Raw genomic sequence first — 22075 nt, 5'->3', positions numbered from 1 at the left:
GGAAAATATACCCGCTCAGTGCCATCTAGTCAAGCTCTCTGGATGTCTCTCCTCCTCTCTCCCTCCCCGGGTCTCCTTCATCACCCAGAAAATAATCTCTGGGTTCACCCCCAGTCCTCAGTTTAGGAGTGGGGGAGGGGCTATGGGTTCAACCAGACCAACCCTTAGTCATTTTTAAAAACCAACTTATATATATTCGGGAGAGGGAGGGAGAGAATGGAGAAAGCCTCGGTAACTAGTAATGTCTCAACTGATGAGCCGGCAGCTGTTGCATTTTTAAATCTTGGTGGTTTAACTCAAACCACTTTGTGTGCTGATATACGTATAGTTGGTTTAATAACTGATGGAAAAATGAAATTCAGTCAATCCGCACCCCTCCCCCCAATCCATTCAGTTCTTTTGAAGTTAATAGCTTGTAAAAGTGCTGAATCCAGTCAAGCTGGTGTCTGTGCTCTGGCGGTCCCCACTGACCCTGCGGAGGGTCAGGCAAGAGCCGCGCTGGCGTCCCCCGCGGCGGCGCCGAGGCCCACCCACCCCTCCCTCCGCTGCCGCCTCCTTGCCTACACCCCGCAAGCCGAACCGCTTTGGGAATCGCCCGGCACCAGGAAGTGGCAGCTGTCACTAGCGGCGGGCCCGGGTGTCGACGCCCCAGCCCTTCCCCGGGCCCCGGGGCAGACCCCGCCGCCCCAGAACTTCAGCGGACAGACTGTGGACGTGCGGTCTGACGACTTTCCTAAACTCCGGACGCAGGAATCGCGTCGCCAGAGCCCGCGCAGGAGCGAGCAGGCGCGGGGACCGACCCGCTAGTGCAAAGGCTCGGAGAGCCAGCGTCGTGCTCCTGCGGGCGAGCCGGCGGCGGCGGAGGAACGGTAACTACCGCCGGATGCTCGGTCTGCACCCCGGAGATTGCGATATTGATTCAGGGCTCGCAGGCACCGGGGACATTTATCTCCCCAGACTTGCAGGGGCAGGAAGGAGCTCCCAGGAACAGGGCGGAGGCGTGCGGAGTGGGGGACCTGATGAGACGGTGCTGGGGCGGATGGGGAACCCCTCTGCCGGGCCTCCTGTCTCGGGACCCCAGTCTACCCGGGAGGGTGGGAGGGGGAACCCTGCGTCGGTTCCCACAGCCTAGAGCGATTCCCCTCACTGAGCTGGTTACCCGGGGGGGGCTGACACCCCCCCACCCCACGCCCACCTCCCGGCAGCTTCGCCACAAAGATTTCTTTTTTCGCCAGTGTCGTCCCCCTCCTCCCCCCGCCCAATGCCGGCTCCAAAGGTCCAGAGGCAGGGAGTTGGGCTGCTCCTCAAACCCCGGCCGACCCCGGACCTGGGCACAGTTCTGCTCAGTGACATCTAGTATTCCGCATCACACCCATAGCCCACCTAGCTCTGCGCGCCCGGAGCTGCGGGCCCGCAGTGCTCGAGGGCTGACCGGCTCGCTCTTACCTTGACGAGCCGGAGCTGCAGGCGCCGTCCCATCCTCGGGCTCGCTCGGTCACCGTCCTGGATGCCTGGGTCCCTCGGACATCCCAGAGGGGCCGGCCGGCGGGCTCGGGCTCGGGCTGCGTGGGTGGGCGGCCAGCCTCCTGTGTCGCCGCGGGTGGCTGAGGCGCCCGGCTCCGCGCTCCCCGGCCCGCCGGGCTCTCGCTCTCCCCTTCCCGGGCGAGTCCGGCCGCCGCTTTCTGACTCAGCCCGGCCCGCAGCTGCCTCTCCCCCGCCGGGAGCCCGTCTAGCCCCCGCCGCCTCCCCCGCGGTCCGCGCCGCTAGTCGCCTCGGCTCCCCGCCCCTTCGCCTGGGCGTCCCCTCCCCTCCGCTCCTCTCCCCTCCCCTCCGGTCCCTCCTCCGCGCCTCGCCCCTCAGCTCCCTCCCTCGCCCCGCCTCCTCTGCCCCCTGTCCTTCCCGGAGCCGGCTCCCCGCGCCCTCGCGGCGCTGACCCTCTTTTCCCCGAGCCCGGGTTTGCGGCAGTCGGCTGGGCGCGCTGGCAGCGCTGGCGGCCGCCGCAGCCCGGGGAGAAGCTGGGGGGTGGGGGGCCGGGGGCGGGAGAGGAGGCAGCTTCCCGCCTCCCGCCGGATTTCAGGCTGGGGCCTGGGGAGTCTGAGGGGACTTGGGGGGCTCAGGTGAATCTCTAAGAGCGAGGCTCTTGGAGGCTGGGGAATAGGGCAGCCCGGACTGAGCAGAGGCGCCGCGGAAAGCTGGTGAAGCTGGGAACTGCGTTCGGGCAGTTCCCGCCCTGCGGCGGACCGGAAGGTCCCCTCGCCCCCACCTCAGCAGGGCCGAGGTGTTGGTCCAGACCCCCCGCGCCTTTGGAACTGGCACGCCAGGTGCGCGCTGAGGCGCGAAAGCTCTGAGGGAGGAACCCTTCTCATTCATTCATTCATTCATTTTCTTTCATTCGTTCGTTCATCCTTCATTCATTGTACAAACTAAGCGCCTGCCCAGTTTGGTCCCGGCAAGGAGCTTAACCTGGGAACCCCAAGACCAGGGGAGATGGCGGTGCCCTGCAGGACTAGCCGGCCTCTGAACGCCGCGGAGGGGGAAAGTCGAGCGCGCATTGCGCTAGGAAAGGGACAGCAGCTAGGAATCCAACAGGCTGGGCGAGGAGGAGGTCACAGCGCCCCCTCTCGGCCGAGCCCTCAGGGTAGGGTCAGCCGCCCCGCCAGGCCTCCTGGCCTCCATCCAGCCCCTCATCCCGCCCCCAGCCCTGGCAAGCAGCTCCCGCCTCCCCCAGCCCCTTAGACTTTCCCCTCCAGCTCTTCCAGGCGGACAGAACTTTTGACTTCTATCTCTTCCTTCCTTCCGCCAGAGCCGAAGGGGGAGGTAGAGAAGTGACTCTACCCCGCTGAGCCTGGGCCTGCAGCGGCAACCGCAGACCCTCCCGAGGAAGCGGGAGCGCTCCGGGCGGAGCACGCTCCCGGAGTGGTGGTCAGCCGGCTTTGCAAGGCAACTCTGAACCTAACCGCCCTGGATTCTGTGCCCTGCCGCGCCCACCTTCCACCTTCGGCCGTCTTCCTTCCACCCACTTCTCAGCACACTGAGTAAAAGCCAGCACATTCATGGGGCCAACTGATTCTTCATTTAGACAGGGAGTTTTTGTTAAGAGGTCTTGCGAGGAAGCTGGGGCGCACAGACAGGTGGTGACCGGCCCAAAGTGGCGTAACTGGTAAGCCTAGTCCGCAACCTCCTGATATTCAGCTCAAAGTGCCCGGAGGGCTGGACCCTGATGGGGTTTGGGGCTCTGAAGTGGGGGAGGGGCCGTGCCCAGGAAACCAGCTGGTCACACTGGCTTAGCCACACTGGGTAGCACTTTCTAAATGAAGCACACAGTCCGGAGTCTTTAAAAAAACCCCGTTTGGTTAGTGCCCCAGAGCTGGCGGTGCTGATCTTGGCACAGACTCATCCCAACCAATCCCAAAGAGATGGATGCACCAACCAGATTGCCAATTCATTGTTTTCAGCAAAACTTAAATGCAGGGTAGTCCAGTATAGTGCAGGTTCTGGAGTCGGCCTGAATTTGAGTCTAGGCTGTTCCGCTTACAAGCTGTATAAACCTGGAAAATTATTTAACACTGCCTCAAATTTCTCATCTATAAAATGGAGGTAGGGGCTTCCCTGGTGGCAAAGTGGTTGAGCGTCTGCCTGCCGATGCAGGGGACGCGGGTTCGTGCCCCGGTCCGGGAGGATCCCACGTGCCGCGGAGCTGCTGGGCCCGTGAGCCATGGCCGTTGGGCCTGCGCGTCCGGAGCCTGTGCTCTGCAGCGGGAGAGGCCACAGCAGTGAGAGGCCCGCATACCGCAAAAAAAAAAATGGAAGTAGGACTACCTACCTCACAGGTTGGGTGATTTAAACAAGTTAATATTTGTAAATGGCTTGGAACAGTGCCTGGCACGTAGCAAGGGCTTAGTGAAGGTTAGCTGTAATCATCACCACCACCATCATCATCATCATCATCATAACCATCACCGAATGGACCAGATGCTCAAATGGGCAGAGTGGTCCCTCCCTCTAGGCAGTTCTTTATGGAAAGCTGAATTCTCGATTAGAAGGTCACAGCAGCGATGGACTGTGGAATCAGAGGAGAAGAAGCTGGCGGGTCCTAAGGGAAGTTTGCCCAGGCCCCGCAGAGCCCTTTCTCCCCAGCCCTGCTTGACTTCGGAGCTGGCTCTCCAAGGGCCAGACAGCTCCAGATTTCCAGATTCTGTTTCTCTCTGCTTAATAAACACCATTTCCCCTTTCGGAGCCCCTTTGTTCTCTCCTTGAGGTGATCTTTAAATATGCTAATGCCATCGATCAGGCTGTAATCAAGTCTTGCGCTTCCGGCCTTTTTGGCCTGGGATTCAGACCTTCTCTCTCTAAAAGGGCATCTACAGATGGCACATTTCATCCCCCTTTCTCTCCCCATCCAGTTGATTGTGTTGATTTCACTGACCTAACCTCCACACTGCCCCCACCCCTGGGCAGGAGAAGGGGGCCTCCTGTATCACTCCATGACCTACTTATTTATAGTTTTGGCCTTGACCACCTCAGGGGGGTTATGAAAGCCTCAGGTTTAACACTCCTTCTGTAAAAGGATTTCACGTCCCCTTTCATTTGTCCTGAAATTGCTTCCTTCCACCTTCAGGCGCCTTCGCTGCCCTTCCCCCCCATCAACCCCAGCCGCTCCAGCCAACCAGCCCTGATGGCTCAGGACGGTGTCCTTAGCAACCTCTCCAACCCTCCTCAGGACCACCTTCTGCTCCATCCCAGCCAGACCCTTCCCAAACTCTCTTCGGACCCCTCCCTTGCCCTCTCCCTTTCCTGTCCAAGCCCAGACCGGAGTCAGCTTTCATCCATTGAATCTGCCAGATTTGGAAGAAAAGAGAAATAAGGAGGAATCCAAACAGGATTAAAAGACAATGCCACGTCCTTCCAAACAGTAGGAGAAACAGATATGAGAATAAGTCGTGATGGGTGGGACCCAGCGAGGGAGGGCTGAGTATGTCCCCTCTGCCATTGGCTTAACCATGGGCATCCCAGTGAGGTCGATGGTCTGGAACTGTATTTCTCAGACCACTTGTGATGAAGAACCAGTTCTTGATTTTTAAATTTCTAATCTGTTGCAGAATGATACCATTGCAAAATATAGTGGGAATGAATTATTAAAAATAAAGACATACAAGCCTAATATTCAGAACATAAGAGCTCAGTAACTGTAATCTATTACAGTTTCTGATCTCATGACTTAAAAATTAAATCAAGCAAAAGCAAGAAAAAGAATAAAGACATACAAAAGAAAAGCTCAATTTTTAAAATTATTAGATCCAATGAACCTAAAACTACTCTAAAATTGCTTAAATTTTTTTACATGCTTACTCTATTTCTGCACCTACCTTGTTACAACTGGCAACAAATAGTTTGCAGGCAGATCATGCTTGGATAGCACTAGAATGCTTCTGAAAATGGCCTCACGGAGGGAGAAGCTTATAAAATCGCATGAACATCATGGGAGATGGTGTTAATTACTCAATTCATCTGTGTCTTCATCCAACAAACATTTAATGAGCAGCAACTATATGCCAGTCACCACTGGACGCTGAAGCTAATAAAGATTAATATAAACAGGGCCTTAGCCCTCAAGATATTCAGACTGGAAGGGGAGACAGCCACTCTAATGAATAATTGAAAGCTAGTGAAATTAGGTCAGTAATAAACCAGGCATGGTGAGCATGGAGGGAGACATATTAATTCTGCTCGGGGCCAATGGGGAAGTGATATTGTGCTGGGGTCTGGAAGGTAAGTGATCACTTACCAGGTAAGTGATATGGTGCTGGGGTCTGCAAGCAGAGAGGCAGACGTTCAATTCCATGTAGGCTACTGGCACTCAGTAAATGAGCTAATTCATGTAAAGTGCTTAGTGCAGTGCCTGGCACAGAGCGAGTGCTTCAAAAGTCTTAGCTGTTTTTATTATTAAAATCTTATAAATTATTGTCATCATCCTGATCTTCATCCACCTAGATCTACCCGGCACTTGTCATACCACAAGGCTTGTGGGATCTTAGTTCCCGGACCAGGGATCGAACTCGCACTCCCTGCAGTGGAAGTTTGGAGTCCTAACCACTGGACTGCCAGGGAAGTCCCAGGAGTTGGATATTGAAGGAAGTGGATGTGGACAGATGAAGAGAGAAGGAGACCTTCAAGGCAGGAGCGTCCGTTAGAGATACAGCCAGAGGCACAGGTATGGAACAGGGGAGGAGACTGGTCTGATGGGGACAGGTGATGCGGGTGCAGTGACTGGGTGATACTATTCATTCCCTCGTTTAGAACAACAGATAATAACAGTACGAATTAGGATGTGGGGGGCAGTTTTTGCCACACAGCTCTTTCACGAACATTTTCTCATTTAATCCTTGTAACAACCCTGCGGAGGAGGTATTAATAGCCTCACTTTACGGATGAGTTCAGAGGTTGATAGCTTGCCCGGGGTCACACGGCAGGATTCCAGCCCCATGACCTCAGCTCCTGTTCAGGTATTTCCCAGTGTACTGTGGAGGGGTGACCTGAGCCTAGACCCGCAGGGAGCTGTGATATCACCTAGAGGAGGCCCCGGCTCCAGAAATATGACGTTGTAGGACCAGTCTTTCCCCAGTGGACAGACAAAAGGGAGGAGCAAAGGCAAGCTACACGACACAGCCTGACCGCAGACACTGTCTGCTAGGTGGGCCGCTAGGTCACAGAGGCTCATCAGGTGACCTACCCGCTCCTCCTCCCAAGACTGAGTCTGTATCAATCAAGGGCAAATGTGCTTACCTTGGCCACAATTACCATATTTTTGCATGCATTAAGTGTGGCCAAGAGGGCCATTGAAGTTGTTTGTCTTTAAAAGAACTTTTTTTTTAAGATTTTTTTTATGTGGACCATTTTTAAAGTCTTTATTGAATTTGTTACATTATGTTTTTTGGTTTTTTGGCCCCGAGGCATGTGGGATCTTAGCTCCCGGACCAAGGATCAAACCCACACCCCTGCATTGGAGGGCAAAGTCTTAACCTCTGGACTGCCAGGGAAATCCCTAAAAGAACTTTTTTTTTTTTAACATCTTTATTGGGGTATAATTGCTCCGCAATGGTGTGTTAGTTTCTGCTTTATAACAAAGTGAATCAGCTACACATATACACATGTTCCCATATCTCTTCCCTCTTGCGTCTCCCTCCCCCCGCTAAAAGAACTTTTGAAAGGTGCACTGAAATAAGAAGTGTTGACACCCTGGGAACATTCTGGACGTGAAAACAGATCACAGGCATCAGTCAGAAGTGTGGAGTCGAAAGGAAGGGCACATACTCACATATCTTTACAGAGAAGTAGCATCCCTTTAGCCTAGACCAGTGGTTCTCAGCTGGGAGCGCTTCTGTCTCCCATAGGATGTTTGGCAAAGACTAGAGACATTTTTGGTTTCACAACTGAGGGAAAGCTACTGACATTTCGTGGGTAGAGGCCTGGTATGCCACTACACATCCTACAAAGTGCAAGATAGCCTCCACAGCATAGAATTATCTCTTTCAACACACCCACAGTGCTGAGGTAGGGGCACTGAAACCTAGACAAGAGTTTGGTACCATGGACAGCAGAAACCCTGGCTTTCCATGGGGCTACGATCCAAACCCAGACATTCTATTCTGTCTGAGAATCACCAGAGAGCAAGGGTTTCCCACTCTACCCTTCCTGAATTCCATCATTTCCAAAACACTGAGGCCCCAGGGAAAACACTGGGGTAACACCAATGGTGGGGGCATCCTGCTTAAGGCCACCCAGCTGGTAGTTGGTAAAGCCAGGACTTGAGAGGACTCTGGGGTCTTCGTGAATGTTCCTCGTCCCGCCACCAGGTTAGCACCCTGCCCGCCCTCCCCTCCACCTCTTTTATAGGTATAGTTTGTCCCTTTTTTCCTATTCATAAAATCCCATTTATAACTCAGAGGGTTCTCATAGAAACCTGCTGGTCTAATAAGTAAGGTGCTATTATTTCCATTTTACAGATCACTAATTGAAGTCTAGAGGTTAAATATACAATGTTATCTGTTTCACTGAAGAGCTATGAGTTCCTGGAGGGCAGACTTTCCCCATTCATCTCAACAGTCTCAGCCTCTGGCAAAGTCCTGTGTCTCAGGAGATGCTAAAGGAAATGTTTTCAGTTAATGGTCAGTTTTACAAGTGGATTAGACCCCAGGCTCCTGCCTCCAGGGCAGAAGACTCTGTAGGCATCCATATTCTTCAGGGTCCTTCACATCACTGGTGAGGCACCCCCTCTTCTGGGGTTTGACCTCACCGCCCCCCCGCCCCCTGCAAACAGACAGTTACAGCTTCTTGGTGGGAAACCACAGAACTGAACCTCTGTCTGGCCTTTTCACTCTCTCCCGCCTCTTCCCTTAGAGGCTCAGGACTGAACAGATTCTCCCTCAAGGTCCCTGGGAATGTCTTCACTGCCCCCAGAGAAGCCCACAAAAACTGACCACCCTGACTTTCACTGGCCACTTACAATTCATAGAACAAGACAAAGAGAGACTTATCAACCAACTGCAATATGCGGACCTCATTTGGACCCTGATTCTAACAAACTATAAACAAACAAAAACCCTATAAATAAACAACTGGAAATACGAATTCTGATTAGATATTTTAAAGTGTAATAATGGCATTGTGGTTATATACTTAAAATGAGTCCTAATCTTTTAGGGACACAAACTGAAATAGTTACAGGTGAAATGACATGATGTCTGGGATTTGCTTTGAAGTAATACAGGAAGGGAGAAAACAGGTGGGGATAGTGACGAAACAAGGCTGGCCATGAGTTGTTAATGATTGAATCTGGGTGATGGGCTCATGGGAGGTTATGGTAACATTTTGTCTATTTTTATATAAATTTATTTATTTAGTTTTTATTTATTTTTGGCTGCGTTGGGTCTTCGTTGCTGCATGCAGGCTTTCTCTAGTTACAGAGAGTGGGGGTTACTCTTCGTTGTGGTGCGTGGGCTTCTCATTGCGGTGGCTTCTCTTGTCGTGGAGCACGGGCTCTAGGCATGCGGGCTTCCGTAGGGTGGCTCGCAGGCTCCAGAGCGTAGGCTCAGTAACTGTGGCACGCGGGCTTAGGTGCTCCGCGGCATGTGGGATCTTCCCGGACCAGGGATCAAACCTGTGTCCCCTGCATTGGCAGGCGGATCCTTAATCCCTGGACCACCAGGGAAGTCCTTGTCTATTTTTATGTATTTAAAGTTTCACAGCACGTTAGAGCTGTCTGAGACCTCTCAGGGAGTGTATTGGCCAGGGTTTCCAAATCATTTTCTGTGCAAACCCAAGATTTTAAAAAGATTCTCCAAGGAGTGATGCTGGAGATGGGGTGGGGGGAGAAAGTGGTGCTAAGGAGACTGGCTAGGGGGCTCTCAGGCTGCACTTCTGTTTGAACCAGTTTTAGATACTGGAGTTCTACGGGAGATCTCATTTTGGGAAAAGGGTTCTGCCCAGGAGAGAAGAAATTTTTCCAAGACCAGCTGTGGCGGGGGCAGAGCTGGACACAGCCCAGTCTCCTGCCTCTCAGCCTCCTGTGCTCCGCACTGTACCACACAGCCTTCCTCAGGCCCAGCTGATGCCCCACAGCCCCTGTGAGACTCGGGAGGACCTGAGGCTTAGGTTTAGGGAGCCACAGCTGAGCTGGGGGCCGGGCCATGCCACCCCTGACCTGAGGTGCCTATGGTATGCAGCCTCCACGGGCCGCTCATTGCCCGATTTCCAAAGCGAGGCCTGTGGCTCAGAACCAGCCTCAGCTTTGCTGGCTGCCATCTGGCCAAGCCCCCGTGGCTCAGCTGGGTGGGAGCCAGCACCTCCAGTCAGGCCTGAGCCAAAGAAGTGCTGACCAGGGCTCAATCCACTGCACACACAGCAGCAGCTTGTTCCGGAAGAAGGTCTCATGCTCGCTCCTTCCCGAGTCCCTACTGCACGAGAGGACTGGCCTGAGGCTGGCCAGATGTTTCCATCCCGATGTGGTCAGGGGAAAGGGGTGACAAAGGCTGAAGGTCTTGGGTCCTACCGGCAGGCCACGTGGGAGAGAAGCACAGAGGGCTCCTGAGTCACGAGGCAGAAGAGGGGAGGAAGAGGGGAAATTGCCTGTGAGACAGGTAGGTGATCCTTTCACAGGAAACAGAGCCTGGTAGGGCTCGGGAGGGCACAAAGGAAGAGCAGGGGTGTCAGAGATGAAGGAGGCCATGGTGGCTGTGCAAGCGATCTCCCAACTGCCCCTCAACACCCACCCTCCACCTTTCCCTACCTGCCGTGCACTCCAGGGCTGACTGGTGTGAAGTGCACCAATGGGCTTCCTCACCCTCCCACTTCCAGTTGGATTTAGCCAATAGGAAGCCCCGGCTGAAGATGAGAGGAAGGGAGGAGCGTGAGCTGGGGTATTTAACCCACCAGCTCTCTCCCTGTGGGGAGGCCATGGGCTAGCTATGTCCCTTGACTGAGGGTCCCCAAGCTCTCATGGCAGCCTCTCTCCATGACTCTCCTTCAGGGTTCTGGTAACCTTCCCCTGTCCCCCAAGATACTGCATGTGGTTAACTACAGGAAACCCTGTGCTTTCCCCCTTTTGTGCAAAGTTTTGTAAACAGTCCGTTTAATAAACCCGTCTCGTTTATCTAGATTCAGGTGGGCCATTTATTTCCCTGCTAAGCCCTTGATCGATGCAGGCTGCTCAGAAGCTGAGTTTGCAAACTGATTGCACAATGAGTCTTTTTCTGCATGTAACCCTAGTGAACTGGAGGGATGGTGAGGCCTCCCCAGGGGGCCTGACTGGACCCAGAGGGCAAAGGGTGAAGGAGGGATGTGAGACAACCCAAAACAAATGAGCAGAGACCCCAGCACAGGGCATCCAACTGGAGGTGTGGTTGGTAGAGGTGTCAGAAGGAGAACTGAGGGTCTCCCCAAGCCTCACTGGAAGGATATTGTCATGGGGCAGGGGAGGGCAAGAGGTGGAGGGGTCCAGTACAAAAAGCAGCAAGACCAGGCTCTGCCCATTCCTCTCCAGCTGTGCTGAAGAAGACAGCTATGCACTACCCCACTGCAGCGGTGCTCTAGGGGTCTGGGCCCATGGCTGCTGAATTCCCAAGGATGAGCCCCTCTCACCGGACAAGGAACTTCTGCCCAACCTACCTTCCCCGCCTTGCTCTGGGTCCTCCCCTGTAAACATCCTGAGGGAGCCGGAATGAATCCTGGACACTGCCAAGCTCCCTGCTTTGGCACTTTTCCTCAAGCTCTGCTGGCTGCCTGGAGTGCCCTGACCCTCTCTAGGACAGCTAGACTCTCTCCTGGACTGCCACTCCAGGCCACTTCTCTCCTCCATCAGTTCCCATCTTACATAGGATTGTGTCCCCAGACTTGCCTCTCAGCATTGGCCCAGCCATTTACTTGCTGTGTGATTTTAGGCAAGTCACACTTCTTCTCTGGATCTTAGTTTCCTTGTTTAAGAAAGGGTAGTGGTGGCAGGTGGTATATTAAGGTACCACTCCTGTCCCTTTCAGACTTGTATAAATCCATGGATCTATGTCTTTTGTCCCACTGATGATGCAAGAGAGGAGAGCATACTTCACTCATTCATCCTTGTATTCCCCACGGCACCTAGCAGAGGGCCCAGCTGGTAAGGGTTGGATGGATGGATGGGTAGGTAGGTGGGTGGGTGGGTGGATGGATGATAAATCTCCCCGTAGTGGAGAAAGGCAATTCATTCCACGGCCCTAAAGTGACAGAAATGTCTCCTGAGAACTTCCTACCACCTCTGCTCACCTCCTGACTAATCCAGCACGTTCTCGTTTGTAACCTCTCCTGTGCAGACCCTCCCTTGAAAGGTGCATTGGGAACAAGCAATAATCGTTATCCTTTGAAGGAACACAAGACGATCGACCATAGTTACTTCTGGGGTGTGAGCTTGGGTGGCTTGGGAGAAAGAAAAAGTATTCATTGTATTCTCTCTGGATTATTTTTAAATCCATGAGTTACTTTTATAATATAACACAAATCTTTTTGAAAAAAAGTCATAATTTTTTTGACTTAAAAAAAATTTTTTAAGTCATGATAATTATTTGTTTTGCTTCCAGTGAGGGGAACTGGGTAGCTGATGATTGAGGCAGGGGTGGGGAGCAGGGAGGAGACTCATTTGTCAGTTTAAATCCATTGGTACCTTTGGACTTTCGTACCATGTGCGTTCACCATCTATTAAAAGATAAATACAAATTTAAGAAATCACTAACCCATGTATAGATATTCTCACAGAGAAATGAGGCACTTCTACATGCAATAGCTCACTTAATCCTCACCACAACCCTAGGTAGCCATGATTATCCCTATTTTCAGATGAGGAAACCAAGACGCACAGAGGATTGAAGGTTTGCCCAAGTTCCTTAGTTGGTGTGACGTAGCATTGAGACTCACACTATGGGTCTCTAGCCCTAACGAAGGCTGCCAGTGAGGCTCAGTTTGCCAAATATACTTCCATTACAGAAAAACAAACTGGCATTTTGATGTATGACTCAGTCTCTGGAAGGTTTGTTTATCGTGAGGCAGTCCCACCGAGCTCTGTCCCATTGGAGACGGCTAAAATAACAAAGTTCCCAGCGCTGCAAAGTTGAGGCTGAGACACAGGGCTGAGGCGACCCCACCAAACTGCAGACACGGGGCACCCCCCAGGCCACCTGTCACACGTCAGCTCCTCATCTGGACTCTGGAAACTTTACCTTAAACCTCACCCCCTCTAGGAAGCCTTCACCAGCACCCCAGGCCAGCTCTTTGGTCTTCTCCTGGCCGCTCAAAACACCCCTGTCGAGAGTCTGCTTTCCCTGCTCCACCCTCGGCTCTATGCCTTGTGGACAAGTCCACTCCGGCGCACCTAGCCCTGGGCCCAGCACGCAGCAGGAACTCTAGATACTTGTCAAATGAATGAATAAACCAGTGGCCAGGCCCCTGCTCCTGCCAGGTCACCCTACTTGTCTCCTTTTCTAGCCTGTGCTGATCGCAGGTACACAGGGGTGTAGGTACACAGGAGGTGGGCCCAGATGACCCCTGAGGACTCTGCTCGCAGACTCCAAGTCTATCTCAGGCCGAGACCGTGGCTCATGTGGTCCGTGAGTGAGTGTTCGTCCCTCCCAGGCTGCCCAGCCCCCAGCTCTGATTTCCCACAAGGCCCACGGACTTGGGGAGGGGGGCGCTCTGGTGCGTGGGTGAGCCACTGGCACCCCCGTTCCCAGGGTGGCTGAGCTCTGGCTGGGGTGGAGTGTGGCTGGCAGTGGAGGGGGAAGGGGCTGTGGGAAGCCTCAAGTGACTACCTGAGCAGCGTCGCGTCTGATATTAACTGTGCCCAAATTGCTCGTTTCTGCGTCTTCGCCTTCTCTCATCTCTCCCTCTCCACATCCCTGCCTCGCCTCTCCGACCTCCTGATCTGAGCCACTTCTCCCAGAATGACAGGAGGAGACGAGGCAGAAGGAGACTGAGTTCCATTCTCTCTGGAGCTTGTTCAGATTCCCTCTCGCTCGCACCCTGACACCGGCGCCCCCGCCCACCGTCCCTCCAACATCCCCTCCCCATGGGGCACCACCCGTCTTCCATCCTTCCCTCCTGGCTTCCCCGCCCCCACCCCAACTCAGCAGCGGGATTTCTGCTCCCCCCGCCCCGCGAATTTCAGCATTCCGAAATCCTGGGAAAGCCCAGTCCCACTAATGAGCTAAAGCTGACCTGGTGTCCAAGCCGAGGCTGCTGCACTTATTAACCCCTCGCTCCAGCAGGGCCGTCGTTGACTTCCCAGACACTTTCTCATCATTATTCCAATGCAGCCCTTTATTAGGCACCTGCTGTGGACGAGACATTTACAGGGGGAGGGGCTGGGTGGGTGGCTGGGGACACGCCCTCTTCCTCCTGGATTTATAATCTTGCAGGAACAGCTGCAACCTGTGTGAGAGAAGAGGTCGCCCCTGTGAAGCCAACAGAACTGCAGTCTGGTCTGGGTCTTGCCGCTAGCCAGCCCTGTGACCTCGAGCTTGTCCCTTCCTCTCTCTGGACTTTGGTAATTCTATTTGTAAAATAAGGAGTTCAACTAGGTCGGCATTTTCTAAACTGTGGTTTTGCAATCCATTACAAGATGGTGAAATAAATTTAGTGAGTCAGAACCAGAATTCAAAAAAAAAAGGAAAGCAACTATATCAGAATCAGAGCATTGCACATCGTAGAGATAAGTAGTACATAAAGAAATGAGGGGACTTCCCTGGTGGCACAGTGGTTAAGAATCTGCCTGCCAATGCAGGGGACACGGGTTCGATCCCTGGTCCGGGAAGATCCCACATGCCGCAGAGCAACTAAGCCCACACGCCACAACTACTGAGCCTGCACTCTAGAGCCTGCAAGCCGCAACTACTGAAACTGGTGCGCCCTACAGCCCACGCTCCGAAAGAAGAGAAGCCACCGCAATGAGAAGCCTGCGCACTGCAACGAAGAGTAGCCCTCGCTTGCCACGACTAGAGAGAGTCTGCATGCAGCAATGAATACCCAATGCAACCAAAAGAAAAGAAAAGAAAAAAAAAGACATGGGTATGTGTACATGTGTGTATTTTGTATCTGTGTGTGTTTACATGTGTCTATAGTTGAGTGTATACATGTATTCATTGTGTGCATATGTGCACTTATGTATGTTTTATGAGTCACAACATGGAGCGGATTTCTTATAATGGGTCACAGTCAAAGTACTTTGGGAAATGCTGGTGTAGATGGTCCCTAAGGCTCTTCTGTCTCTAATACATGGTTCCAAATGCCGGTGGACGAGGAACCCTGAGGGACTCATTTTCGCCATGGGACAGGGAACGCCTTCACAAAAGGCATTTGTACTTTCAAAAATGGGTAGGGTTTCCACCAACCGAGAAATGTGGTGTGGGGACAGAGGGGAGAAGGGGAAATGGCATTCCAGGCAGAGGCACCATTGTGAACAAAGGCCCAGTGGTGGGACTCTGCTTGGTCTGCTCCAGGGAGTCCTGTGACACTGGAGCAGAGCGTGACTGGGAGGTCCTGAGGTTAGACAGGTGGGCTGGGGCCACAGCTGGTGGAGGCCCCTGGCTTCCACATGGGGGCTTCTCATATGGGGTGGTGGGGAACCAGGCGAGGCTTTCAGTATCCTAACAGCCCCATGAGGGACCCCAAGACTCCATGCTCCTCCTCTTCCAGGAAAGGACTTTATAGGCTGATTTATACTAAGATGTGACTGACTGATAAGACTTCATGAACAAGCTGTTTTATGGGGATAGGTGTTTTACTGTTGGCAAGTGGCTCTAAGACAGAGGGATTTTAGAATTTTTAGCTCTGGACAGGACTTTAAAGGTAATGTTAAAGTTGTTTTGTTTTTCTCCCTCCAGGGGAAAAATTAGTGCAATCTGCCTGATGGTCCCTGAGGGAGTTTGCACGTTGAGGTGTTGGCATTTCAGGAGCTTGATGTTTCTGAGGACATTTGGGACAAAATACTGGAAACCGTGAGTCCATGATATCTGAAAATCCAATACATAAACAGATGGATTCATTTAATCCCTCCTTCTGCAAATGAGGAAACAGCAAACCGGAGAGAAGGCACCAGGCCAAGGTGACACAGTGGGTTAGAACCCATTCTTGGTCCACTGAATGGTGGTGTCTGCTGGGGGGTGCGTGGGAGTGTGAGGGTGTAGGAAGAGGTGGTATTTCAGAAGGCCAACTAACGAGTCCTCTGGGAAGGTAGCTGCCTGCTCAAAAAGCCTGCACACTTAAAATAAAACAGCTCAGCCTGGCTCCCCTCCGTCAAAGAAGGCGGCCCCGCCCCTGCCCTGCTGGCTAATTCCTTGGCAGTCACATTAGTTAAAACTGGGTTAACCCTTGACACCCGGCCCAGCTCCAGGGAAGGACCCAGACCCCAGTCTCACTCCCTCCATGGCCCCAGCAGAGATAGAATGTTAAACAAGGAAAGGTGAACCCACAAGCTAACTATTTTTAGTCCAAGAATTGGTTGCCAGGGACATTAAGCTCATTCCCTGCCGTACATCAGGGAAGCGACAGTGAAGATGTTTGCAAGGGTCTAATTGCGGAGATTTATTGTAAAATGCAGCTCATCAGCTCCATGCCCGGGTTCAATCTCCCAGCTCTGGGAATCTGAGCTATTTGCTGATTGCTTGGGTGGAGGGGAAGGGAGTGGGGTGCAGAAGGGGCAGGCGCTGTGCCCTGGAACCCTGGGCAATCCTCAGCTGACCTTGTGCGAAGAGTCCTTGAGCCCAGGAGGAAGTAGAGAAGTTAAAACAGACGGGCCAAGCAGGAGGGGCTGGGGCTGCTGCGCCCCCAGTCAGCAAGACTCAACCTTGACTTGCTTTGTGCCTTCAGATCTGGAAAAGCCTCCTGTGGGGACCATGCTGACAGCTTTCACTCTTGCCCATGGACCACAGTACAGGAGGCTGCAGACTTGGGTTATAGCAGGATGGGTCAGTTAGACAGAAGGAGGACCCCCTTGACATGAGAGTGATTGATGCAGGCAGAGGCAACAACGTCTGGTCTTGGTGCTGGTTGTTCTTCTGCCAAAATGAGGGGGGGCGAGGAGAGCAAACACCTAGCAGAGCCTACTCTGTGCCAGGCACACTGGGGGCACCTGGACAGAATCTTATTTAATCCTCTGCAGAGGAGGACTGTGTCCACTGCACATTGCATAGATAAGGAAACTGAGGCTCAGGTGAAGAGAGTAACCTAAGGTCACATGGCAGCCAGAGGAGCAAAACTGGAATTTTTTAAAAAATTTTATTTATTTATCTATTTATTTTTATATTGAATTTTTGGCTGAGTTGGGTCTTCGTTGTTGCGCGCTGGGTTTCTCTAGTTACAGTGAGCGGGGGCTACTCTTTGTTGCGGTGCGTGGGCTTCTCATTGAGGTGGCTTCTCTTGTTGCGGAGCATGGGCTCTAAGCACATGGGCTTCAGTAGTTGTGGCACGTGGGCTCAGTAGTTGTGGCTTGTGGGCTCTAGAGTGCACGCTCAGTAGATGTGGCTCACGGGCTTAGCTGCTCCGCGGCATGCGGGATCCTCCCAGGCCAGGGCTCGAAACCATGTCCCCTGCATTGGCAGGCGGATTCCCAACCACTGCACCACCAGGGAAGCCTGCAAAACTGGAATTTTAAGCAGAATGTTTTCAACTCCAGAGCTCTGCTTACTGACCTAGGATCCTAGGAGCTGGAAGAAGGGGGTCCTTTCCCCCTTTGTTCCTCCATACCTGGAATTCTGGGGCAAAAAGACATCCATCCAACCATCCACTCAACAAATGTACCAAGTGCTGCAGCAAGCCTCTGGAATATAGAAAGAGAACATGGCGTCTGCCCACAAGGAGCCCACGTGGAGAGGTCGTTTCATCTAGCCCCCTGCCTCTCCTCATCCTCTCCAAAGAGGGCACTCTGCATCGCAAACAGCTCAATAAAGGAAGGGCTGCGCACTTCCCTGTGTCAGGAAGCTTTAGGAAGCTTCTGTCATCCCAGGTAAGGGGTAGGGGAAGGACGGCTTGGACTCTCGGTATCTTGGGGGAAGACTGGACTCAGGCCTACTTTCCTTATTTAGAAACGTGGACTAATGATGCAGAACCACCTTATGGGAAAGCTAAATGAGAAAAGGAAGGTTGAACGCTGCTGGCCATGGGTTCAACTTTCCTGAGATGAGCTAAAGTTGGGTTGATCATTATAGCAAAACTCTGTGATCAGGCATCCAGGTATATGGTTATTCTTTACAATTATTTTAAGTTGTATGTGTATGTATATATGTATATATATATTTTTTTTTTTAATAGCTACCACAGAGCTTGCATATGATGCAGAAATCAAAAGGTGCACAGGATATAGCCTGAAAATTTCCTTCCCTTCCCTGCTCTCAGCCTCCTAATTCCTCTTTCCAGAGGCTCCACGGTTATCAGTTTCCTGACAGAGATCACCTGTCTATCTACATAAACAAGCAATTATGGCTGTATATTCTTTTTGTTTCAAACATGATTTTGTTTCATACAAACATGATTTTCTATACCTTGCTTTCTTCCACTTAATTTATCTTGCAGATTGTTCCAAATCAGCCCATAAAGAGTGTCCCCATTCATTCCTTTTCCTGGCTGCATAATATTCCATGTGTTAGATGAACCATGGTCTACTTATCTTGTCCCCAGTGATGGACATCTAGATGTTTCTCATTTTTGGCTCTTATCAGCAGTGCTGCCAAAAAATAACCTTGTTCATAAATCTTTTGGCATTTATAAGAGTATATCTACAGGATAGATTTCATGTCCATGGCCCATGAACGTGTGCATTTATAATTTTGATACTTGCCAAATGTATAATTTTGATTATTGCCAAATCATCCTCCAGATAGATTGCAAAATTTACACTGTCTTAGGGTGGGTTTTCCCAGAGGCAGATCCTGGGCTAAGGATTTAGAGCAGGTAGTTTATTTGGGGGGTGATCCCAGGAAGCTCTAGTAGGGGAGTGGGGAAGGAAGCTGAGCACGTAACCCCAGTGGTGACTGGAGCTTAATCCCACGGAGGAAACTGGGGAGCCTGTGTGGGGTGCATGCCTCAGCGTTATCCTAGTGGGGGTGTGAGGGTAAGATTCCTCCAGAGACATGGGTGTCCTGTTGCCCTACTCCTTCACCAAAGGCACGTGGCTCTTCTGCAAGCCCAGTCCTCTTTCCCTTAATACCCCTCCCCTCACCCCACCCTGCTGCCCTACCCCAGGCTGACACCTGATCATCTGCCCCTGCAGGATCCCTCCCAGCTGCTGAGCCCTAGAAAAGGTCCAGAAGCATGTCTGGGGTAACTCGATGCTAAGCTCCCTAAAAGGAAACTACCTCTGGCGCTTCCGTTGTGCCCCGTTCCCACCTCCAGGCATCAGTACAAAAAGTACCCACTCCAGGGCTTCCCTGGTGGCGCAGTGGTTGAGAGTCCGCCTGCCGATGCAGGGGACACGGGTTCATGCCCTGGTCCGGGAGGATCCCACATGCCGCGGAGCGGCTGGGCCCGTGAGCCATGGCCGCTGAGCCTGCGCGTCCGGAGCCTGTGCTCCGCAACGGGAGAGGCCACAACAGGGAGAGGCCCGCGTACCGCAAAAAAAAAAAAAAAAGGAACAGAGTAAAGTGGTATGTGAGCATCATGGGGCACACACTGGTTAATTCTCCCTGAGCGGGGAGTAGAGAAACACCACAGAGAAACTGAGGGCATCTGAAGTGGGTTTCAATGGATAGGTAGGAGTTTTCCAGAGGGACCTCAATGATCCTTTCAGTAAGTCCAGCGCCAAAATTCTGTTCCCCAGGCCACCTCAGCATTTCCAAACTGCATCCCACAAACTCTAGTATCTTCAAGATGTAAATTCAGTGCCCTCAGGGGGAAAAAAATGTTTCCATGATGGAAGAGGCTTGGGAAGCAAAGAGTTCAAATTAAACAGTCTCCCTTGCTATGGGACTCCTCAGACCCTTTACTGTACTCACTTCATTGTGAACGTCTGGGGAGGGGAGAGAGACTAAGGATTTCCCTTCCTCCCTCTCCTCATCTTGAAGAGTTCCATGGAATCCAGTTGGAAAGGTTCTCCTGGAGATTTCCAGGTGAGCGCGGACTCCGGCACTCCACGGAGGCCTGGGCTGGCTCCCAGCCCCTGCCTACCATGCACATGCTGCAGCTGACTATCCATCCATCCAGACAGGCCTTTACAAGCCCAGTATCTCCAGAGGGCTCTCGGCCTGCTTCCCTCCCCACCTACAGCCAGGCCGGAGGCCCCATGCATGCTAAACAGGCCTGCCCCTCAGTACAGTCCCAGGATGGAGAGCTGCGGGGTAGCTGGAAAGCCGAGGAGGAAGGCAAAAGCATCTTTCACCAGCGAGGCCTGTGTCTGGCAGCTGCTGTCCCTGGCCCCTCGCTGCACCTGGCCGTGGGGCATTTCTGATTCTACTGGGCAGCACAGGGCCTCTGGAGCGAAGGTCTCGTACCTGGAAGCCCCATCTTGCCTCAAGGGAGAGCAGAGCTGGACAGGAAGGGGACTCCAGACCAGGGGAACACAGACTAATGCCACATTCTCTCCTTCTCTCTTCCTTCCCTCCTTCCCTCCTCCTTCCCACCTCCCTCCTACCTCCCTCCTCCCTCCTTCTCTTCTTTCCCTCCATCTAACCATACCCATCTACCCATCCAATTCAAAGTGCTTCAAGCCCCTGTTCTGTACTAGTCACTGTGGGATTCACCAGACGTCTATTGCTGATAAAGGATTCCTTCCTTTCCTCCCTGCTCCCAGGGAGGAAAGGAAAGAATCCTTTCTTTCTCCTCCCTCTATTCCTTTCTTTTGCCTTTCCCCCTTCCTTCTTTCCCTTCCCTTCTCCCTCCTTTCCTTCCTCTGCCTTTCTGGTCCCATCTCCCTAGGGCAGGCACTGTGTGCTCATGACAGACAGAATTCCAGTTCTGACCATCTAGAGGGGAGCTCAATGCCCACCACCGTGGATGCACCAAACCGAGGGGGAAAGGGTAGGATGCTTGTTCCCAGGATAAGCTCTGGCATTTAAGTGCCCAGAGAGGTGGGATGAAGGAGCAGGGCGCAGATAGGCCCAGAGAAAGGAATCAGGCGTCACAGAGAGCTTACTAGTGCTGAGCACGTGCTGAGGGCTGTTACATACCCTAGGTAATTTTCTTAGCTCAAAAATACCATGAAAGAGGTGCCGGTATCCACATTTTTACCCTTGAGGTAACTGAGGTCCTGAGGTTCAGGGAGGTTATGCTGTGGACCCAAGATCACACAGGGAGTGAGAGGAGACCAGAGGCTGTTGACTCCAAAGTGCCTGCTTTTTGGAGGAGGTGACACCGCAGCAGGTGTTGAAGGAAGTGATGGGCGGGACTGCTGGAGAGGCTGGTGAACTGAGGCTGAGGGGCGTGAGTCTGTAGGAGGCTGGCCTGCCTGGGGCTGGGGGGAATCAGCCAGGTTGGGGAACAGAGGTATAATGAGAGGAGAGAAAACTTGCTGAGCAAAGCTGCTGGCAAGACCGGAGGGTGGGGCTGGCTTCATCGGAGACCCCATGACAGAAAGTTTCTGGCAAGGGAGTGGAAGGGACACTGGGGAATCCTTGCAAAAGGCACTCAGACCGTGAAACATAAGCTTCTCTGATTTATCTGCCGCGGGTTATGTCATGGGTATTGATTTTTTTAAAATAAAATTTCATTCTGATGTTTTAAAAAAGAAAAATGAGAACAATGCATGCGGAGACAGGGAGCTTGGCTGCAAATGCTATGATATAATGGTTCTGCGTGGGCAGTCGGGCACAGTCCCCTGGAGGAAGGGGGTTGTCTGTCCACTGGGTGCAGGCGTGTGCCCAGGGCGGGTGAGGGGCATGAGAAAGACACTGGGATGAGGAAGCTCCCCCAGGCTTCAGTCCCTGCCTGACCCCTTCCCTCCCACAATCCAGATGGGGTTGGATCACATGCCACTTCTGTCAGTCATGAGTCCTCTGCTCAGACACCTGCACCCACATCCCCCTCCCTGACGTTGGGGGTCATTCCTGCACCACCTGGAGAGACCACATCACTGCTCCGGGATTCACGTTGTCTGCAAAACGAGGATAATGCCACTTTGTGGATGCTGTTCCTATTCCACAGGAAAGTTGTGATCACAGAAAATAAAAGCACTTTGCAGAACCTGAAGTTTCTCCCACTGGCGGGGTGGGGGGGGAGGGGCTGTTGATTCCCACCCATCTGCAGGGCAGGCTTCTCCCCAGTCCGACACCTCCCTCACTCAAACTCTCTTCCCCACCCCCCATCCTGCCACCCATTTTCTCTTCCTGATATGGGCGTGGCATTGGCGAGGCAGGACTGTGCCCTGGAGGGGCTGGTTAATTTCTCTTTGGCCACCATTCCCCAAATCAAGTAGACACCCCCAAAGAGCATAAGTCAGAGGGGTGTGTTATTCCTCAGGGGCTACCACAACTCACACATTTCTATTTGTAATTAGATTTTTTTTCCATAAAGCAGCAACATTAAAACAATGATACAAATGCTTATCAAACTCCTTTCTTTTGTCCCTTAAATT

The 22075-nt window shown here is 52.5% G+C and overlaps 1 protein-coding gene and 1 long non-coding RNA gene across 8 annotated transcripts in view; one reads left to right on the top strand and one right to left on the bottom strand.

The window, feature by feature from the left end:
• CRHR1 (corticotropin releasing hormone receptor 1) overlaps positions 1-1787 on the bottom strand; it is a 51987-nt gene extending 50200 nt beyond the window's left edge. For all 6 annotated transcript variants that reach the window (XM_067716737.1, XM_067716740.1, XM_067716735.1 and 3 more), the window contains exon 1: positions 1447-1787. In XM_067716737.1, the coding sequence (XP_067572838.1) occupies positions 1447-1479 (33 nt within the window). In that variant the 5' untranslated portion in view covers positions 1480-1787. The remainder of the gene's footprint in view (positions 1-1446) is intronic.
• LOC137212818 (uncharacterized) lies at positions 572-21866 on the top strand. Of its 2 annotated transcripts, XR_010937638.1 has the most exons (7): positions 572-869; positions 2804-3160; positions 5992-6211; positions 13935-14062; positions 14300-14583; positions 15399-15619; positions 16384-21866. It is a non-coding gene; the product is annotated as an uncharacterized lncRNA (long non-coding RNA). The 2 variants fall into 2 exon arrangements; XR_010937637.1 differs by having other exon boundaries at positions 15399-21866.
• The last annotated feature ends 209 nt before the right edge of the window (positions 21867-22075 follow it).

This window comes from Pseudorca crassidens, chromosome 19 (genome assembly GCF_039906515.1).
Source record: "Pseudorca crassidens isolate mPseCra1 chromosome 19, mPseCra1.hap1, whole genome shotgun sequence".
Taxonomy (NCBI): domain Eukaryota; kingdom Metazoa; phylum Chordata; class Mammalia; order Artiodactyla; family Delphinidae; genus Pseudorca; species Pseudorca crassidens.
The sequence above is the reverse complement of the archived record's forward strand: the minus strand, read 5'-3'. Positions and strand labels throughout refer to the sequence as shown.